The sequence below is a fragment of the Salvelinus fontinalis genome, chromosome 36, assembly GCF_029448725.1.
Source record: "Salvelinus fontinalis isolate EN_2023a chromosome 36, ASM2944872v1, whole genome shotgun sequence".
NCBI lineage: Eukaryota > Metazoa > Chordata > Actinopteri > Salmoniformes > Salmonidae > Salvelinus > Salvelinus fontinalis.
In genome coordinates, this window is record NC_074700.1 from 20,890,082 (window position 1) to 20,910,617 (window position 20,536).

At 43.2% G+C, this 20,536-nt stretch overlaps 2 protein-coding genes across 2 annotated transcripts in view; both read left to right on the top strand.

Annotated features, from left to right (window-relative positions):
- The window catches only part of LOC129835476 (uncharacterized), a 267,196-nt gene that overhangs the window by 102,119 nt on the left and 144,541 nt on the right, over positions 1–20,536 (top strand). The gene's annotated exons all lie outside the window — the stretch shown is intronic.
- LOC129835706 (protein NDRG2-like) overlaps positions 1–20,536 on the top strand; it is a 47,502-nt gene that overhangs the window by 22,292 nt on the left and 4,674 nt on the right. Inside the window, exons 2-12 of the mRNA XM_055901456.1 lie at positions 10,633–10,726; positions 12,881–12,922; positions 13,217–13,322; positions 13,706–13,826; positions 13,910–13,972; positions 14,226–14,286; positions 17,137–17,223; positions 18,211–18,267; positions 19,821–19,924; positions 20,243–20,281; positions 20,400–20,451. Of these exons, the coding sequence (XP_055757431.1) occupies positions 10,652–10,726; positions 12,881–12,922; positions 13,217–13,322; positions 13,706–13,826; positions 13,910–13,972; positions 14,226–14,286; positions 17,137–17,223; positions 18,211–18,267; positions 19,821–19,924; positions 20,243–20,281; positions 20,400–20,451 (807 nt within the window). The 5' untranslated portion in view covers positions 10,633–10,651. The remainder of the gene's footprint in view (positions 1–10,632; positions 10,727–12,880; positions 12,923–13,216; positions 13,323–13,705; positions 13,827–13,909; positions 13,973–14,225; positions 14,287–17,136; positions 17,224–18,210; positions 18,268–19,820; positions 19,925–20,242; positions 20,282–20,399; positions 20,452–20,536) is intronic.

Below are 20,536 nucleotides of genomic sequence, written 5' to 3' on the forward strand. Positions count from 1 at the left end.
CCAAATCACATACAATCATCATATACGCTTCTGCTACTCTGTTTATCATATATCCTGATGTCTAGTCACCTTACCCCTATACATATCTATCGATCCAGTATCCCTGCCCATTGTAAATATGGTAATGGAACTGACCCTGTATATAGCTTACTTCATCGTGTTCATTGTGTTCTGCTTATTTTATGTGTTTTTATTTTGTGTTTTTGTTCTACCTTGTTATTTTTAGTATTACATTGTTATTGATTACTGCATTGTTGGGTTTAAAGCTTGCAAGAAAGGCATTTCACTGTACTTGTGCATGTGACCTTGAATTACACATCACTTTGCAAGTCAGGATAATGTGACTTGGAGGTCTGATGTTGCCTGTAAATCATGAGTTTCAGGCCGCTCTATTAGGGTAAAACTAGGCCCTCAAAATAAGTCCTTGTCAAATATGTGTTGTATTGTGTTAATTCCTTTAATGTTAATGTTTTTTTGTTTTTTTTTCTTTTGGAAAAGTTTTGTTGAATTTCCTTTTAAAACAGCTCATATTTTCGCACAAAGTACATGTTGTTATAAACAATAGAAACAACCATGAATAAAAGTATGTTTTCTTGTAAAAAACATCCAATTCTGTAAAAGCCATTTAAAATGTGTACAAATGATTTAACAAAGAGAAGTACATGTATCACTTTGTTGAAAGGCTGTCTCCGGTCCTTTGTACAGGAACAGGGTGAGTCCTTATCAAACTCGCCTCCTCCTGCACCTCCGAATCAATTGACGTCCAGTCCGTCGGGGCCCAAAGGAGATACCTCCCCTAGGCGCGGCAGCGCTGTCAGATCGTGGCCGCCGGGGCATTGGGTGTTGTGTGGGACGCTTCGCCTGGAGCCGAGGCCCCCTTTCTTCTGTACCACCCCAGGGCTTCCGTGGCTACCATGGCTACTGTCTGGGGGGCGGTCTCTACTCGTTTCACTACCAGCAGGTTGATGGAGAACCACAGTGCTTCCTTCAGACACGTGAGGGTGGGCCAGAGCTTGGTGAAGGCCTTCGGCCCACCCCATACAGCACGAGCTGGGGCGTTAGGTCCTCCCCTGCTGGCAGGAATAGGGAGGTCAGGGGACCTGCTTCCTTCCACAGGTCCCTGGCGGCTCTGCACTCCCAGAGCAAGTGCCCCACCGACTCATCTTGGCCGCAGCCTGGTTGGTGGCACGTGGGTGTCCTCACCAAGCCCTGGGAGTGCATAAAGGCCCTGACCGGGAGGTTCTCATGGGCGTCCATCCAGGACAGGTCCCGGTGCCGGTTCAGCGGAGAAGGATGGGCCACGTTGCGCCAAACCGCTGTGGGCTTGCCTGTAGCACACTGGTTCCCGCGCCTGCACAAGAGAGAGAAGAGAGCAATGTTTAGTTAAAACCGTGACTGCCTCTTTTTCCAGTTTAAAATGTATTAAAAACTTTTGGAGCTGGACGTAGTGTGTGGGGAGCAGGAAAGGGACTGGAGCTCGCAGTTCGACCCGGGATCAGACTCGGGGTCCTGAGGTAAGATCCCAGCCAGAACCGTGCGACGGCCTGGGTCTTGTTGTTGACCGGGGAGGTGGCAAGAGTGAAATGTAATGCTGTATAGCGGCTGCCCAGGAACAAGTAGAGGTCAGGCAAGCCTTAATGATAAAATATTTGCTAAGGATCTCACTTAGTGAAGGTCACAGTACTGAAAATGGATGCATGCAACAAAACAAATTCTCTTCACTAACAAATACAGTTGTGGGTGGTAACTCTACAATTCACTCGAAAGACAAGGCACTCTGGGAAATATTCAAATAAGGCTTTACACAAAGCAATGTGTTAATTTAACACTGAAAAGTGTGGACCAGTATAGACACTGGACCAGTTTTATATTTCACACTCTCAGTGTTGATTTAACACTGGAGTATATGCTGTGCAGTGCGCAACATTTCTATCTCACGTTTTCAGAATGTTGCGCCCTCCTGAACGCAACCATGCCGCCTTCATAAGCTTCATGATTTTTAAACTGAACACATTGAGTTACATATGGCAGCTGTACTGACTACTCCACCGAACGGTCAGATTATATCCAAAGCCTGTGTAAACACAATTATCCAGCGAGAGCTATTTCCTGATGCGTAAAAGCTGATTTGCGTGTCAGGCTACCAAGCGCTTCAGGACCGATAACGAAAGCTAAGCAGCTGTTGAATAACATCCATAATACAAAGAGCAAACTCTTGAGAGCTAGAGACAGGGATATACATAGAGAGAGTGGGGGGGGAGGGGGTGTGTTCAGCAGCCAACAGTCTCTTAGCTCCCCATCTCTCTCTCCCTCCATCTCTATGTAGTGACAGACGGTCCCTCCTGTGCAGTTTAACCATTTTTACACGCTCTAAAACACACTGACTCACACACAGGGAGAGAGTGTGCTTGAGAGAGAGGGCAAGAGAGGAGAAGAGAGAGAGAAGAGATAAAGAGGGGCGGACAGAGAGAGAAGGAGGGTGGGAGCAAAGGAGAAAGGAACAGAGAGAGATAGCAAATGACAAATTGGCTGTATATACATACAGTGCCTTAATAAGAAAGTATTCATACCCCTTGAATTAAAAAAAAAAAATGTGATTGTTTTGTCACTGACCTAGACCATGTTCAAAGTGGAACGATGTTTTTCAATAATTTTACAAATGACAAGCTGAAATGTCTTGAATCAATAAGTATTCAACCCCTTTATGGCACCCCTAAATAAATTCAAGAGTAAAAATGAGCTTGACAAGTTATCTAATACATTGAATGGACTCACTGTGTGCAATAATACTGTTTACATGATTTTTTATGACTACCTCATCTCTGTACTCAACTCATAAAATGATCTGTAAGGTCCCTCAGTCGAGCATCGAGATTCAACCACAAAGACCAGGAAGGTTTTCCAATGCCTCGCAAAGAAGGGCGCTCACTATGAGGCCAATGTTAACTTTAAAACAGTTAAAGAGTTTAATGGTTGTGATGCGAGAGAGAGAGAGAGAGGCTAGTACATAATCAACCTAACCGCTAGTCAATCAATCAATCAATCAATTTTATTTTATATAGCCCTTTGTACATCAGATAATATCTCGAAGTGCTGTACAGAAACCCAGCCTAAAACCCCAAACAGCTAGAATGCAGGTGTAGAAGCACGGTGGCTAGGAAAAACTCCCTAGAAAGGCCAAAACCTAGGAAGAAACCTAGAGAGGAACCAGGCTATGAGGGGTGGCCAGTCCTCTTCTGGCTGTGCCGGGTGGAGATTATAACAGAACTATGCCAAGATGTTCAAAAATGTTCATAAGTGACAAGCATGGTCAAATAATAATCATGAATAATTTTCAGTTGGCTTTTCATAGCTGATCATTAAGAGTTGAAAAACAACAGGTCTGGGACAGGTGGCGGTTCCATAACCGCAGGCAGAACAGCTGAAACTGGAATAGCAGCAAGGCCAGGCGGACTGGGGACAGCAAGGAGTCACCACGGGCGGCAGTCCCGACGCATGGTCCAGGGCCCAGGTCCTCCGAGAGAAAGAAAGAGAGAAGGAGAAAATTAGAGAGAGCCAAGATTTTCAAAATGTTCATAAATGACAAGCATGGTCAAATAATAATCAGGAATAAATCTCAGTTGGCTTTTCATAGCCGATCATTAAGAGTTGAAAACAGCAGGTCTGGGACAGGTAGGGGTTCCATAACCGCAGGCAGAAGAGTTGAAACTGGAATAGCAGCAAGGCCAGGCGGACTGGGGGCAGCAAGGAGTCACCACGGCCGGTAGTCCCGACGTATGGTCCTAGGGCTCAGGTCCTCCGAGAGAAAGAGAGAAGGAGAAAATTAGAGAGAGCCAAGATTTTCAAAATGTTCATAAATGACAAGCATGGTCAAATAATAATCAGGAATAAATCTCAGTTGGCTTTTCATAGCCGATCATTAAGAGTTGAAAACAGCAGGTCTGGGACAGGTAGGGGTTTCGTAACCGCAGGCAGAAACAGTTGAAACTGGAATAGCAGCAAGGCCGGGCGGACTGGCGACAGCAAGGTGTCAGCATGCCCGGTAGTCCTGACGTATGGTCCTAGGGCTCAGGTTCTCAGAGAGAAAGAGAGAACGAGAGAATTAGAGAGAGCATACTTAAATTCACACAGGACACTGGATAAGACAGGAGAAGTATTCCAGGTATAACCAACTGACCCTAGCCCCCCGACACATAAACTACTGCAGCATAAATACTGGAGGCTGAGACAGGAGCGGTCAGGAGACACTGTGGCCCCATCCGAAGAAACCCCCGGACAGGGCCAAACAGGAAGGATATAACCCCACCCACTCTGCCAAAGCACAGCCCCCACACCACTAGGGGATATCCTCAACCACCAACTTACAATCCTGAGACAAGGCCGAGTATAGCCCACAAAGGTCTCCACCACAGCACAACCAGGCTAGTCACATGACTGAATGAGTCATTCCAGTCGATAGCTAACCAACTAGCTCTGGCACATGACACATTGTGGCTGATCATTTTGTGAAACAGTGTGATGCAATGCTGCTGCCTGTGTAGAGCGCCGGTCTGAAGTAGTGCACTATATAGGGAATTGGGATGATGTCACTGTTTGTTGATTTGCAGAGAGCTGATTGACATTGTTATCCAAGATTAGGGCTTGTGTAACGGATGTGAAATGGCTAGCTAGTTAGCGGGTACGCGCTAGTAGCATTTCAATCAGTTACGTCACTTGCTCTGAGACTTAAGTAGTGTTGCCCCTTGCTCTGCAAGGGCCGCGGCCTTTGTGGAGCGATGGGTAACGATGCTTCGTGGGCGACCGTTGTTGATGTGTGCAGAAGGTCCCTAGTTCGCGCCCGGGGCGGGGCGAGGGGACGATGTAAAGTTATACTGTTACATTGATGCTGTTGACCCGGATCACTGGTTGCTGCGGAAAAGGAGGAGGTTGAAAGGGGGGTGAGTGTAACGGATGTGAAATGGCTAGCTAGTTAGCGGGTACGCGCTAGTAGCATTTCAATCAGTTACGTCACTTGCTCTGAGACTTAAGTAGTGTTGCCCCTTGCTCTGCAAGGGCCGCGGCTTTTGTGGAGCGATGGGTAACGACGCTTCGTGGGTGTCAGTTGTTGATGTGTGCAGAGGGTCCCTGGTTCGCGCCCGTGTCGGGGCGAGGGGACGACGTAAAGTTATACTGTTACACTTGTATTGTAATGAATTACTTGTGTACAACCAAATTGTACCGGGTGATTGTCTCTCTGATAATTATTCCGTTACCATTCCATAAAATTACTTTCCTGTTATGTGGCATTAGATTTGACATCTAGTCGCTCGCTATTAAAATGTTAATTTCAGTATTTGAAAGTACTAATATTATGAAGGGGATAAAATATCTTCTACGTTCTGAATAATGGAGTGGAATAAAGACGCGTGTGAAGTGGTAGCATCGCCGCCTCCAGCTCACATATCTATGCTGTCAGCAAGGGTTGGAGTCCAGCCAACTGTCCCTTAAAATGTCATACAAATCTATATATATGACCCAGCACCCCTTTTCTGTCTTATGTAGAAACATTTGAAATGGTGTTTTTCACATTGGATAAAAGTTGAGATTCTACAAAAACACTGCAGTTGAGCAACAATGGGAAGGTATTTCTGCTTTGAAAGGTGATGAACTTGTAACCCCACTTTTGACAAAATTAGCCTTGAATGTTTTGGTACACAACCTGGAGAGCTCTTCTTTGTCTACACCCATTCAGCATTGTTCACACACTCTTAAGCCTTAGCCTCACCCATCTCTTTAAGGATTCACATGTGTGGCCATGTGCTTAGCAGAGTGAGCCAGGTAGTGTAGTAAACAACCAAAGATTTCAAGAGTAAAAGTGGTGAAGATAGTAGCCTACAATAAGGAAACGCTCCAGGTAAAAATACACTTGATCTAGTCCTTGGTCTGTATCCTAATCTGACTTTGGTACAGGTCATGTTGTTCTTCACATTACCGTCTCTGGTAAACACACTATATCAAATAAATAGGTTTATTTGTCACATGCACAGGATACAGAAGGTGTATTTTTGAATGTGTGAAATGGTTACTTGCATAGTAACAATATCAAAAACAGAAAGTGTCCAGATAAATATTTTATCATTATTAGATGATGCTTACCCAGACACATGCGTCTAAATTGATGGGTCATGTGAAAGAGAGGCTATATAGCCATACCCCAACCACATCTAGCTACGTGGATGGGTCTCAATTGTCTACATCTGTTCACATGTTCATGAAGTAAAATAAATGGCCGTAATTACCCCATGACACACCTGGCTAACTTGATGGGCCATGTACTCATCTGGTGAAGTGGAGTCTTGTTTGGACATGTATATTAGCTGCTAAACAATGAACCATAATGCCAACCCATACAGTACTAGCAATACAAATGGATGGTCATATCGTGGCACCCCATATTATCGGCATATTCAACAGCGTTTAAGAAGTATATTACCTTCAACAGTGTTTATCTTGTGATCAAGCTGTCAATGTTTTGTGATTATTGGTGTCGTAAAAATGTTAGCTAACGTGTTAGCAATTAGCATGTTTGACATTTCAGTGGAAATACTACTATTTGATAAGTGGTTCAGAAAAAAAATAAGTCTGCATACCACTGCTGGCTTTCATCTGAAGCTAAGCAGGGTTGGTCATGGTCAGTCCCTGGATGGGAGACCAGATGCTGCTGGAAGTGGTGTTGGAGGGCCAGTAGGTGGCACTCTTTCCTCTGGTCTAAAAAAAATAAATATCCCAATGCCCCAGGGCAGTGATTGGGGACACTGCCCTGTGTAGGGTGCTGTCTTTCGGATGGGACGTTAAACAGGTGTCCTGACTCTCTGAGGTCATTAAAGATCCCATGGCACTTATCATAAGAGTAGGGGCGTTAACCCCGGTGTCCTTGCTAAAATTCCCAATCTGGCCCTCAAACCATCACAGTCACCTAATAATCCCCCGTTTCAATTGGCTCATTCATCCCCCTCCTCTCCCCTGTAACTATTCCCCAGGATTTTGCTGTAAATGAGAACGTGTTCTCAGTCAATTTACCTGGTAATATAATGGAAGAATTAAAAATAAATCAATAATCGGCATACAGTCCCCAGTTATTGGCCACCTTACAGTTCAATTACAAGATATATCTGTTTCATTTTGTTCAAAAAAGAGGCAACAACCTCGTATCCAAAGTGTTTACTAGATAGTTGACTAGTTGGCTATTTGCCTTCCAGTAATAAAAATGACTTGCCTGTCAACTTTTCATTGCGTAGCCCGGTGCGCCCTCCTGTAGACTCTTAAAAATCTTATTCAGTGTTGTAACCAAATAATGTCTCATCATTTTTTGAAAACTCTCAAAACCTAACTTAACTGACATTAACTGCAATGAAAATCGGTGGTCAACTAGCTAGAAGGGTGTCTTTAGTCACAAAACGTACTGTTATTTTCCAGTCCGTTTAAATCATGAGATCAAGGTGATTTAATTCTCCAACCGCTAGAGAGTGTCTGAAGTTGGGGGGTGTCCGATGTTGGGGGAAAATTAGCTAGCTAGCCTCCATGCATGAAATGATGTATTATGAATCTGCAGGTAGCTAAAGCTAACCAACAAGGTTCAATGTTAGCTAGCTAGCTGACATTAGGCTATAACTAGCAATGCAAAAGATTTCTGAGATACAAGTAATATTACTACACAGATCATACATGTAACGTTAGCTAGCGAGCCAGCCAGCTAATATTTCACTGATTTCAAAACTCGGTCAACTTCTTCCGTGACCACAACACTGTTGATCAGCGTTTCTTCCCCATCACTGTCATCAAATCACATTTTATTTGTCACATACACATGTTTATCAGATGTTATTGCGGGTGTAGAGAAATGCTTGTGTTTCTAGCTCCCAACAGTCCAGTAATACCTATCAAGTAATATCTAACAATACACACAATCCAAAGTAAAGGAATGGGATTAAGAATATATAAATATTTGGACGAGCAATGTCAGAGCGGCATAGACTAAGATACAGTAGAATAGAATACAGGATATACATAAGAGATGAGTAATGCAATATATATATAAACATTATTAAAGTGACTAGTGTTCCAATTAAAGTGGCCAGTGATTTCAAGTCTATGTATATAGGGCAGCAGCATCTAATATGCTAGTGATGTCTATTTAACAGTCTGATGGCCTTGAGATAGAATCTGTTTTTCAGTCCCAGCTTTGATGCACCTGTACTGACCTCGCCTTCTGGATGATAGCGGGGTGAACAGGCAGTGGCTCGGGTGCTTTTTGTCCTTAATGATCTTTTTGTCCTTCCATGTTTCATTGGGTGCTGTAGGTGTCCTGGAAGGCAGGTAGTTTGCCCCCGGTGATGCGTTGGGCAGACCACACCACCCTCTGGAGAGCCCTGCAGTTGAGGGTGGTGCAATTGCCGTACCAGGCGGTGATACAGCCCAACAAGATGCTCTCAATTGTGCATCTGTAAAAGTTTGTAAGGGTTTTAGGTGCCAAGCCAAATTTCTTCAGCCTCCTGACGTTGTTTCCTTCTCCGTTGTGCTCCAGTCGATGTGGATAGGGGGCTGCTCCCTCTGCTGTTTCCTGAAGTCCACGAACAGCTCCTTTGTTTTGTTGACGTTGGGTGAAAGGTTAATATCCTGGCACCAAACTCACCTCCTCCCTGTAGGCCTTCTCGTCATTGTTGGTAATCAGGCCTACTACTGTTGTGTCGTCTGCAAACTTGAAGATTGAGTTGGAGGCGTGCATGGCCACGCAGTCATGGGTGAACAGGGAGTACAGGAGGGGGCTGAGCACGCATCCTTGTGGGGCCCTTGTGTTGAGGATCAGCAAAGTGGAGGTGTTGTTTCCTATCTTCACCACCTGGGGGTGGCCCGTCAGGAAGTCCAGGATCCAGTTGGACAGGGCGGGGTTCAGACCCAGGGCCTCGAGCTTAATGATGCGTTTGGAGGGTACTATGGTGTTGAATGCTGAGCTGTAGTCAATGAACAGCATTCTACATAGGTATTCCTCTTGTCCAGATGGGTTAGGGCAGTGTGCAGTGTGATGGTGATTGCATCGTCTGTGGATCTATTGGGGTGGTAAGCAAATTGCAGTGGGTCTAGGGTGTCAGGTAAGGTAGAGGTGATATGATCCTTGACTAGTCTCTCAAAGCCCTTCTTGATGTCAGAAGTGAGTGCTACAAGGCGTAGTCATTTCGTTCAGTTACCTTTGCTTTCTTATGTACAGGAACAATGGTGGACATCTTGAAGCAACATTAGAAGACTCTACAATGTCTGGTTCCTTTAAAAAAAAGGTTTATACCTAAATCAGGGATTTCCTCATCGTCTCGTTCATTTTCAAAGTCAGAGAGAGTCAGCATGGCACGATCGTCCTCAAGAAAGTAGTCCATCCCAACTTCTTCCCACTGATCTTTGTCGATAGCACCTGCTAAATTCAGGGCATCAATGTTGTTGAGAGCAGTAGCAACACTTTTGCAGTTCTCCATGGTATCTTTCAAAAAAGCTGCGGTAGCAAGGATTATCTGCACATACTGAGAAGCTCATGTTATAGACAGAAGCACGCTACATGGCAGACCAATCCAAATTCATCTCTCAGTCATGTCCAGTCCATCCATGGCTAGCAGGATGGTTCTTGTCTTTTTCCGTGGTTGAACCAACTAGGCTTGTAATTTAAATTGTTTTGTTGTATTTACAGATGCATACAAGTTTGTTATTAAGGCACATGAAATGTTCCAGGAGGCATTTTTGCCAAAAAACACATTTTGATGAGAATGATTCATTTCCTGAAACGGGTAACATATTTAAAAAAGTAACCTACTTCTTCTCTGAAGGATATCCTGTCCCTAAATTGCAACAGCCTGACGGAATAGAAAACACACATCTAGGGAAGGGATGTGCCAATGTTTAGCCACAAACCAAGCTACAACCGCCATTTCATCATCCATCAGCCTTCAATGTGCACTTCCTCATTTCAGACAGGCTACTGTTTTGGGCACGGTCCATTTAATACGGAAAGAATAAAAAAACAGGCTATATTATTAGGCTCACAAGTGGATGATGTGGTATTTATCAAACAGTGACAGTGATGATTATATTAAGACGATTCAGGAGTACTCAACCTCCAAGTCTCTGTGAAGAGAGAGAGAGAGATGGGCAGAGTGTCCAGGGATGTTCTCTGTGTTTGAGACACACAGAGTTACAGGCACCTTAGGGGCCACACACACACTGGGATTACAGTTGAATTATGGCACTACATTGGCACTACATTCTGCCTAATGTGGCCAATGTACGTCCCTCTGCTTGTTCTGTTTCTCTCTCTCTCTCTCTCTCTCTCTCTCTCTCTCTCTCTCTCTCTCTCTCTCTCTCTCTCTCTCTCTCTCTCTCTCTCTCTCTCTCTCTCTCTCTCGCTATCCCTCCATCAACCCTTATTCTTCCTTGTTAATTATATTGCTAACTTTAATTAGTAAATCACTTCCATGAAGTCCCATGGAACTGCATAAATCCCAGTGGATTAAGGCAGAGTGTGTGTGTGCGTGTGCGTGTGCGTGTGTGTGTGTGAGAAAGACGCTTGAATTGTAATGTGTTTTCATTCATAAACGTGTTTATCTTCTCTAGGACTTGAACAAGTGACGCCATGACGACGGAGATGCAGGAGATCGCCATCACAGAGGAAAAACCTTTACTTCCTGGTCAGCCCGATCCTACAAAGGTACACACACATACTGTACACACACATACTGTACACACACACACACAGGCACATACACACACATACATACACACACATACATACACAGTGCCACATGCAGGCTGCCACATCCAGCCTTCAGAAAGTATTTACACCACTTGATTTCTACACATTTTGTTGTGTTACATGGTGGGATTAAAATGGATTGAATTGTAATTTCTTTTGTCAACGATCTATACAGAATTCTCTGTAATATCAAAGTGGAAGAAAAAGTACAAGATTGTAAAATAAAAAATACTAATATATCTTGATTTAGATAAGTATTCATCCCCCTGAGTCAATACATGTTAGAATCCCCTTTGGCAGTGATTACAGCTGTGAGTCTTTCTGGGTACATTTCTAAACGCTTTGCACACCTGGATTGTACAATATTTGCACATTATTTAAAAATTCTTCAAGCTCTGTCAAGGTGGTTTTTGATCATTGCTACACAACCATTTTCAAGTCTTGCAATAGATTTTCAAGCTGATTTATGTCACTGTAACTAGGCCACTCAGGAACATTCAATGCCGTCTTGGTAAGAAACTGCAGTGTATATTTGACCTTGTGTTTTAGGTTATTTTCCTGCTGAAAGCTGTTGGAAAGCAGACTGAACCAGTTTTTCCTCTAGGATTTTTTCTATGCTTATCTCTGTTCCATTTATTTTTATCATAAAAAAACTGGTTCTTGCCGAAGATAAGCATACCCATAACATGATGTAGCCACCACCATGCTTGAAAATATGAAGAGTGGTACTCAGTGATGTGTTGTGTTGGATTTGCCTCAAACATAACACTTTGTATTCAGGACATAAAGTTCATTTCTTTGCCACATTTTTTGCAGTTTTACTGTAGTGCCTTATTGCAAACAGGATGCATGTTTTGGAATCTTTTTATTTTGTACAGGCTTCCTTCTTTTCACTCTGTCAGTTAGGTTAGTATTGTGTAGTAACTACAATGTCGTTGATCCATCCTCAGTTGTCTCCTATCACAGCCGTTAAACTCTAACTGTTTTAAAGTCATGGTGAAATCTCCTTTGTCTCCAGCAACTGAGTTAGGAAGAACGCCTGTATCTTTGTAGTGACAGGGGTATTGATACACCATCCATAGTGTTATTAATAACTTCACCATGCTCAAAGGGATATGCAATGTCTGCTTATAATTTTTTTTGCCATCTACCAATAGGTGTCCTTCTTTGCGTGGCATTGGAAAACCTCCCTGGTCTTTGTGGTTGAATCTGTGTTTTAAATTCACTGCTCGACTGAGGGACCATACAGATAATTGTATGTGTGGCGTACAGAGATCAAAAATCATGTTAAACACCTTTATTGCACACTGTTAGTCCATGCAATTTATTATGTGACTTGTTAAGCACATTTTTACTCCTGAACATATTTAGCCTTGCCATAACAAAGGGGTTGAATACTTATTGACTCAAGACATTTCAGCTTGCCATTAAAAATGTCTAAAAACATAATTCCACTTTGACATTAGGGGGTATTGCGTGTGACAAAAAAAACGTAATTTAATCCATTTTAAATCGGCAACAAAATGTGGACAAAGTCAAGGGGTGTGTCTTTGTGTGTGTGTGTGACTGCATGTGTTCTCGTGTGTGTACTTGTGTAGTTGCTGGGCTAGGCTGGCTCAGACATGAGAGCTTGGTTGATGTCATAGCCCTGAGGGTGTGTAAGATGAGAAGCTCTTCTTCTGTTGTTGTGCAGAACAGAGCTAGAGAGGAGGGTTGAGATGTGTTGTCTCAGTGCTGCCATCTGCTGACAGTGGACTGTTAGGGGAATTACAGACTCAAATGCATGAACCAGGACCATATTCCAAGAGTGTCTCAGAGTAGGAGTGCTAATCTATGATATCAGGTCCGTCGTGTCCATAATCATAATACATTGATCTTATTCATTATGATGTAAAAGATAGAAACTTATCCTACTTTGTGAATACGGGCACAGGACTCGTGTTAGTGGGTTTATACTGTGAAAAGTATTTGCCAATGAACAGCTTTAAATATTCAAGAGGTTCCAAGATGTATTTCAAAATGATATTGTGTGTCAGAAATATGTCTGGTTCTGCCTACTGTTGTACCCAAAACCAATAGAGACCTGAACGGTTTTCTCCATCTTTGTAGGATGTTGAGGCTGCAGCTCGGATACTGTTGGACCAGGGCCAGGTAACACTGTTTCTGAATAAATGACCGTGTGTCGTGTCTGTGTCAGTGAAGGTATGATTGTTCAACATATGTTTGTGTGTGTATGGTTTATTTCTGTATGTGGAAGAATGTTCACTGTGTATATTTGAGTGTGTGTGTGTGTGTGTGTGTGTGTGTGTGTGTGTGTGTGTGTGTGTGTGTGTGTGTGTGTGTGTGTGTGTGTGTGTGTGTGTGTGTGTGTGTGTGTGTGTGTGTGTGTGTGTGTGGCTTAGTGTTATGGTAGTATATGTGTGTAACTCTCTCCCTCCCTCTCAGGAACACAGTATTGAGACTCCACATGGTCTCCTCCACGTGACTCTCCATGGAACCTCCAACACACGCCGTCCCGCCATCCTCACCTTCCACGACGTGGGCCTGGACAGTGAGTCTCTGTCTCTCTCTCTCTCCTTCTATTATTCTGTCTTTACCTTTCATCGCTGCTTTGTTTCCCTTTCCTCAGTCATCCCCTACAGCAATATGCCTTTTTTAGTTTTGAGTTTCTCTTCAGTTCTGCGACTGCCCTTTCTTCAGCTTTTTCTTTTTTATGGTGAATGATTTATGCTTTTCAAGTTCTGACTTTCACTTTTTCTTTCTCTCTTGTTCCCACTATCTCTCTCTCTCTCTCTCTCTCTCTCTCTCTCTCTCTCTCTCTCTCTCTCTCTCTCTCTCTCTCTCTCTCTCTCTCTCTCTCTCTCTCTCTCTCTCTCTCTCTCTCTCTCTCTCTCTCTCTCTCTCTCTCTCTCTCTCTCTCTCTCTCTCTCCCAGGTAAAAGCTGCTTCTCTCCTCTGTTTAAGTTTGAGGAGATGCAGGAGATAGTGAAGAACTTTACCCTTGTCCACATCGATGCTCCTGGCCAAGAGGAGGGGGCCACCGCCTATCCTATGGGGTGTGTGTGTGTGTGTGTGTGTGTGTGTGTGTGTGTGTGTATTTAATTGTTCATATAAATATGTTCTCGCTCATGTGTTTTAGATACCAATATCCGTCCATGGAGCAAATTGCAGAGATGATCCCTGCTGTCCTGACGTATTTCAAGTGAGTCAGACTTATTTCATCGTCATTATATAATACTTTCTTGTTTACTGTCTTGTCCACCACAAAAAAATGTATTACTTAGTATTCTCAAACGTATACTGGCATTCACAACAGACATGTGGTCACTAACAGAAACTCTGTCACTAAGTCGATACTCTGTACTGAAATACAGATGTATATTACAGTCCAGACATGTCTATCCATGTGGTCACTATCAGAAACTCTGTCACTAAGTCGATACTCCCTGTTCTAGTTTCCGTACTGTCATCGGAATTGGAGTGGGATCTGGTTCTTACATTCTCTCCAGGTTCACAGTGAGTGTGTTCTTATCATGTTACTTCCCCCTGTATCAGTTCATACAGCTGCCCTGCCATAAATCACATTATAAACACGGTAGTTCGAGCACTGAATGCTGATTGGCTGAAAGACGTGGTATATCAGACCTTATACCACAGGTATTACCAAAAATTACTTTTTACTGCTCTAATTAAGTTGCTAACCAGTTTATAATAGCAATAACAATAATAGCAATATTGCTTAAGTATACTATGCTGTTAGTTCTGTTATGTAGTCTCTTGGTACTAGTCTGTGCATTGAACTAACATGGGTTAGTGTAGTGGGGTAATGTTTATCATATAACCATATTATATATACCCCATATTAGACCCATAATAAGACTAAGCAATTAATGGACAAAGTCTATTAGAAAGTATATCTGACTCCATTTAACATTCTAGTAAACCCTCAAATGTGATCCGTAATAAGACTAAGCAATTAGCCCATGAAATGAATTATCTGACTCCATAAGATGAATCGCAATAGGCCAGAGCCTAAAGTTGAACCAGGTGCAATCAGCTCTTATGGGTTTAGCTGGCTAAGATCAAGGAATGGTCATGAGAAGTGAATATCAAATCAAGTATTATTTTAATAACTTTGTAAAATGAATGGATTCACATACAAGGCATAAAGCTTAAGTTACAAACCATTAACAAGCATTATGAAGCATTACCTTAGTCATTATCCTGGGCATTACCCTAAGCATTACTCTAGGCATGTAGATCATATGTCTGTGTGTAGTGAGAATTAGCATCAAACAATATTTAAAAAATGTAAAAACGAATGTGTTTGGTTGCTAAGTTATCTACATGTTCTCCACCGAAAGGTCATAAGAGCAATTGCAATTTCTAAGCAGAGGGTCTGCAAAATAAATGTGTTAAAGTGTGTTTAGACCCAATCAGGAAGTAGAGACTTGACTGCATCTTTAAACATGGATGAAATGGTATATGACTAAATCACTGTTCTGTCTCGAGAGACAGAGCTGTCAACAAAATGTATTTCAAACCTGACAAAATCACATTCAAAGATCAGTTTAAAGCTGTGCTATCTTTAGCAGGCCGCCTTCTATGAGATGAGGATGACAGCGACATTCAGAATAAAACGTGTGAGATCTAAAGCTCACCCACTGCTTGTGTGAATCAAATATGATTTACACAACTTTGTAAACCCAGTCTGAGCAGAGAGAACATAGTTTAGGTTGAGCCTGCATTAGCCAAATAGCAAATAGCATTAGCAAAATCTTGCTATATAATTATCTCCTCTGTGTATCCCAGTGCTTGCTTCTTTTTGTCAGTTCATACAATTCAGCAGTCTAAACAAACTATATATGAACTATTGTCGTGGAAATACTTTCTCAGTACTGAGAAAGACTTGGTCATTTCTTCAAACAATCATCTTTATTTAATATCGATTAATTATTTCAATAATGAGGCTGGTCGACCCCCACCCCCCCCCCCCACCTTTAGGTGCCTTTTGTCAAACTTACATTTACATTTTAGTCATTTAGCAGACGCTCTTATCCAGAGCGACTTACAGTAGAGTGCATACATTTTATTACATTTACATACTGAGACAAGGATATCCCTACCGGCCAAACCCTCCCTAACCCGGACAACGCTATGCCAATTGTGCGTCGCCCCACGGACCTCCCGGTTGCGGCCGGCTGCGACAGAGCCTGGGCGTGAACCCAGAGACTCTGGTGGCGCAGCTAGCACTGCGATGCAGTGCCCTAGACCACTGCGCCACCCGGGAGGCCAAACTTCAAGCGAGCTGTCATCTGCCTTTTACTGAGGAGTGGCTTCCGTCTGGCCACTCTACCATAAAGGCCTGATTGGTGGAGTGCTGCAGAGATGGTTGTCCTCCCATCTCCAAAGAGGAACTCTAGAGCTCTGTCAGAGTGACCATCGGGTTCTTGGTCAGCTCCGTAACCTAGGCCCTTCTCCCCCGATTGCTCAGTTTGGTCGGGCTGCCAGCTCTAGTAATTTTTATTATTAGATACAATTTTTTTTTTAATAACTAGTCAAGTCAGTTAAGAACAAATTCTTATTTACAACGACGGCCTTGGTAGTTCCAAACTTCTTCCATTTAAGAATGATGGATGCCACTGTGTTCTTGGGGACCTTCAATGCTGCACCTGATCTCAATTTTGGGTCTCATAGCAAATGGTCTGAATACTTTTGTAAATAAGGTATTTCTGTGTATCTAAAAATCTGTTTTCGCTTTGTCATTATGGGGTATTATGATTAGATTGCAAAAAAAAGAAGATTTAATCCATTTAAGAATAAGGCTGTAGTGTAAGAAACTGGAAAAAGTCAAAGGGTCTGAATACTTTCCAAAGCCACTGTTAATACTGACAAATGTTTTTTTCTCTCTGTCTCTCTGTCTCTCTGTCTCTCTGTCTCTCTGTCTCTCTGTCTCTGTCTCTCTGTCTCTCTGTCTCTCTCTCTCTCTGTCTCTCTGTCTCTCTGTCTCTCTGTCTCTCTCTCTCTGTCTCTCTGTCTCTCTCTCTCTGTCTCTCTGTCTCTCTCTCTCTCTCTCTCTCTCTCTCTCTCTCTCTCTCTCTCTGTCTGTCTGTCTCTGTCTCTCTCTGTCTGTCTCTGTCTCTCTCTCTGTCTGTCTCTGTCTCTCTCTCTGTCTGTCTCTGTCTCTCTCTCTGTCTGTCTCTGTCTCTCCCTGTGTCTGTCTCTGTCTCTCTCTCTCTCTCTCTCTCTCTCTCTCTCTCTCTCTCTCTCTCTGTCTGTCTCTGTCTGTCTCTGTCTGTCTCTGTCTCTGTCTGTCTCTGTCTCTCTCTGTGTCTGTCTCTGTCTCTTTGTCTGTCTGTCTCTCAGATGGCCCATCCAGACTCAGTTGAAGGTCTGGTTCTCATCAACATGGACCCTGAGACCAGAGGGTGGATGGACTGGGCGGCCCAGAAGGTTACTGTCCGTTTAATATGTTTAAAAATATATATTTTAAAGTCTTTTGTATTAAATATTAGCATTACTCGGAAGCCCAGAAGGTTATTTTGTATTTGTATTTATTATGGATCCCATTTGCAACTACAATTCCTGGGGTCCAGCAAAATAAAGGCAGTATATACCATTTTAAAAACATAACATTTCATTCACAGCACATTAAGTGTGTGCCTTCAGGCCACTACTCACCACGTATCTACAACACAAAATCCATGTGTGTGTGTGTATAGTGCGCATGTTATCATGTGTGTGTGCATGTGTCTGTGCCTATGTTTGTGTTGCTTCACAGCCCCGCTGTTCCATGAGGTGTTTTTTTATCTGTTTTTTTAATCTAATTTTACTGCTGGCGTCAGTTACTTGATGTGGAATAGAGTTTCATGTAGTCATGGCTCTATGTAGTACTGCCCTCCTCCCATAGGTAGGAATTACTTTTGCTTCCCTCCAGGCCTGAGGGCACACACTTTCTAGTAGGCTTAAATTGAAGATATGGCAAATAAGAGTGGCAAAATTGTCCGCTATTATCCTAAGTAATTTTATTGACCACCAAATCCCCTAGTTTCAGACTCCTAATTATCCTTACCCCTCTGAAGACTATCCACTTCCACGCCAGTCAGAAGATCTTAAGTGTTTTATCTCTGAACACTAAACGTTTGTTTCTCCACGACTGTAGGATAAGGGGAACAGGGGGTGTGTTCATGAATGTTCATATGTTCATGAATACTAGCAGCATTTCCATCAATTTGACTATTAGATCCAATATCAGTCCAAAATCTTATTCAAGTTCATCAAGTAGCGTTTAGAGGAGGAAAACAGTATTCATGGTGGTTTTACTGTGCTGTATGATATTGACTAAGCTGTTATTACTTTTTCTTATATCTCTGTCTGTCTGTCTGTCTGACTGTCTGTCTGTCTGTCTGTCTGTCTGTCTGTCTGTCTGTCTGTCTCTAGATCACTACCCTGACCTCCTCCCTCACAGAGCAGATCCTGAGTCATCTCTTCAGCCAGGTGTGTGTCTGTGTGTATGCGTGTGTGTATGTGTGTGGTAAAAAAAAGACTGTGTGTGTTATTATAGACTGTAACCTGATGTGTTTTTTTTTTACTATTGAACTATCTATCTTTATACTATAAAACACACAATATTTGACATAGTAAGGACTTAAACTCAGCAAAAAAGACCCTGTCTTTCAAAGATAATTAGTAAAAATCCAAATAACTTCACAGATCTTCATTGTAAAGGGTTTAAACACTGTTTCCCATGCTTGTTCAATGAGCCTTAAACAATTAATGAACATGCACCTGTGGAACGGTCGTTAAGACACTAACAGCTTACAGATGGTAGACAATTAAGGTCAGAGTTATGAAAACTTAGGACACTAAAGAGGCCTTTCTACTGACTCTGAAAAACACCAAAAGAAAGATGCCCAGGGTCCCTGCTCATCTGCGTGAACGTGCCTTAGGCATGCTGCAAGGAGGCATGAGGACTGCAGATGTGGCCAGGGCAATAAATTGCAATGTCCGTACTGCGAGACGCCTAAGACAGCACTACAAGGAGACAGGACGGACAGCTGATCGTCCTCGCAGTGGCAGACCACGTGTAACACCTGCACAGGATCGGTACATCCGAACATCACACCTGCGGGACAGGTACAGGATGTTAACAACAACTGCCCGAGTTACACCAGGAACGCACAATCCCTCCTTCAGTGCTCAGACTGTCCGCAATAGGCTGAGAGAGGCTGGACTGGGGGCTTGTAGGCCTGTTGTAAGGCAGGTCCTCACCAGGCATCACCGGCAACTATGGGCAAAAACCCACCATCGCTGGACCAGACAGGACTGGCATAAAGTGCTATTCACTGCTCTTCAACAGGTATGATGGTCGGACTGGCATTTATCGTCAACGGACTTAGTTTGTTGTCATTTCAGGCAATCTCAACGCTGTGCGTTACAGGGAAGACATCCTCCTCCCTCATGTGGTACCCTTCCTGCAGGCTCATCCTGACATGACCCTGCAGCATGACAATGCCACCAGCCATACTGCTTGTTCTGTGCATGATTTCCTGCAAGATAGGAATGTCAGTGTTCTGCCATGGCCAGCGAAGAGCCCGGATCTCAATCCCATTGAGCACGTCTGGGACCTGTTGGATCGGAGGGTGAGGGCTAGGGCCATTCCCCCCTGAAATGTCCGGGAACTTGCAGGTGCCTTGGTGGAAGAGTGGGGTAACATCTCACAGCAAGAACTGGCAAATCTGGTGCAGTCCATGAGGAGGAAATGCACTGCAGTACTTAATGCAGCTGGTGGCCACACCAGATACTGACTGTTACTTTTGATTTTGACCCCCCGATTGTTCAGGGACACATTATTCCATTTCTGTTAGTCACATGTCTGTGGAACTTGTTCAGTTTATGTCTCAGTTTTTGAATCTTATTATGTTCATCCAAATATTTAGACATGTTAAGTTTGCTGAAAATAAACGCAGTTGACAGTGAGAGGACGTTTTCTTTTTTTGATGAGTTTAGTAAGGACAATACTGTTGTGTAATTTCTGTCTTGGTTTATAGGAGGAGATGTCAGCGAATGCAGACCTGGTGAGGTCACACAGAGATCGCATCTCTAAAGCCCCCAACCTCATCAACATTGAGCTGTTCTGGAGAAGCTACAACAGGTACACATACACAGTCCCATTCAAAATCCTATTTTCCCTAACCCATGCTCTTTCCCTAACCTTAACCCAAAAACCTAACCTTAACCCTAACCCTAAAACTAACCCTAGCTTTTAAACCTAATCCTAACACTAATTCTAACCTTAACCCTAAACCCCCTAGAAATAGCATTGCCCGTGTGGGGACCAACAAAATGTCCCCAGTTGGTCAAATGTTTGTTTATTTACTGGACTTCTGGTCCCCACAAGAATACACACACACAAATACACACACAGAAACCTACTAGTGTAACCTCCCCTTCCTCCTTTCCTCTCTTACAGCCGCAGGGATCTGATCATTGACCGTAACAGCAACTTCAAGTAAGTTTCTCACCCCTTAAATCAGCTGTGACAACAGTATGGAATATGTCTCTCACTCGATCTCTCTCTTTTTCTCTCTCTCCCTCTGTCTTGCTCGCTCTCTCTCACTCTCTCTCAGGTGTCCCGTGATGCTGGTGGTTGGGGATCAGGCACCTCATGAGGAGGCTGCTGTAAGTCTTCTACATACGTTAGACCTCAGTATGGACCTACAATTTAACCATCGAACACAGGTAATGTGAATGTCGTGGTGTGATT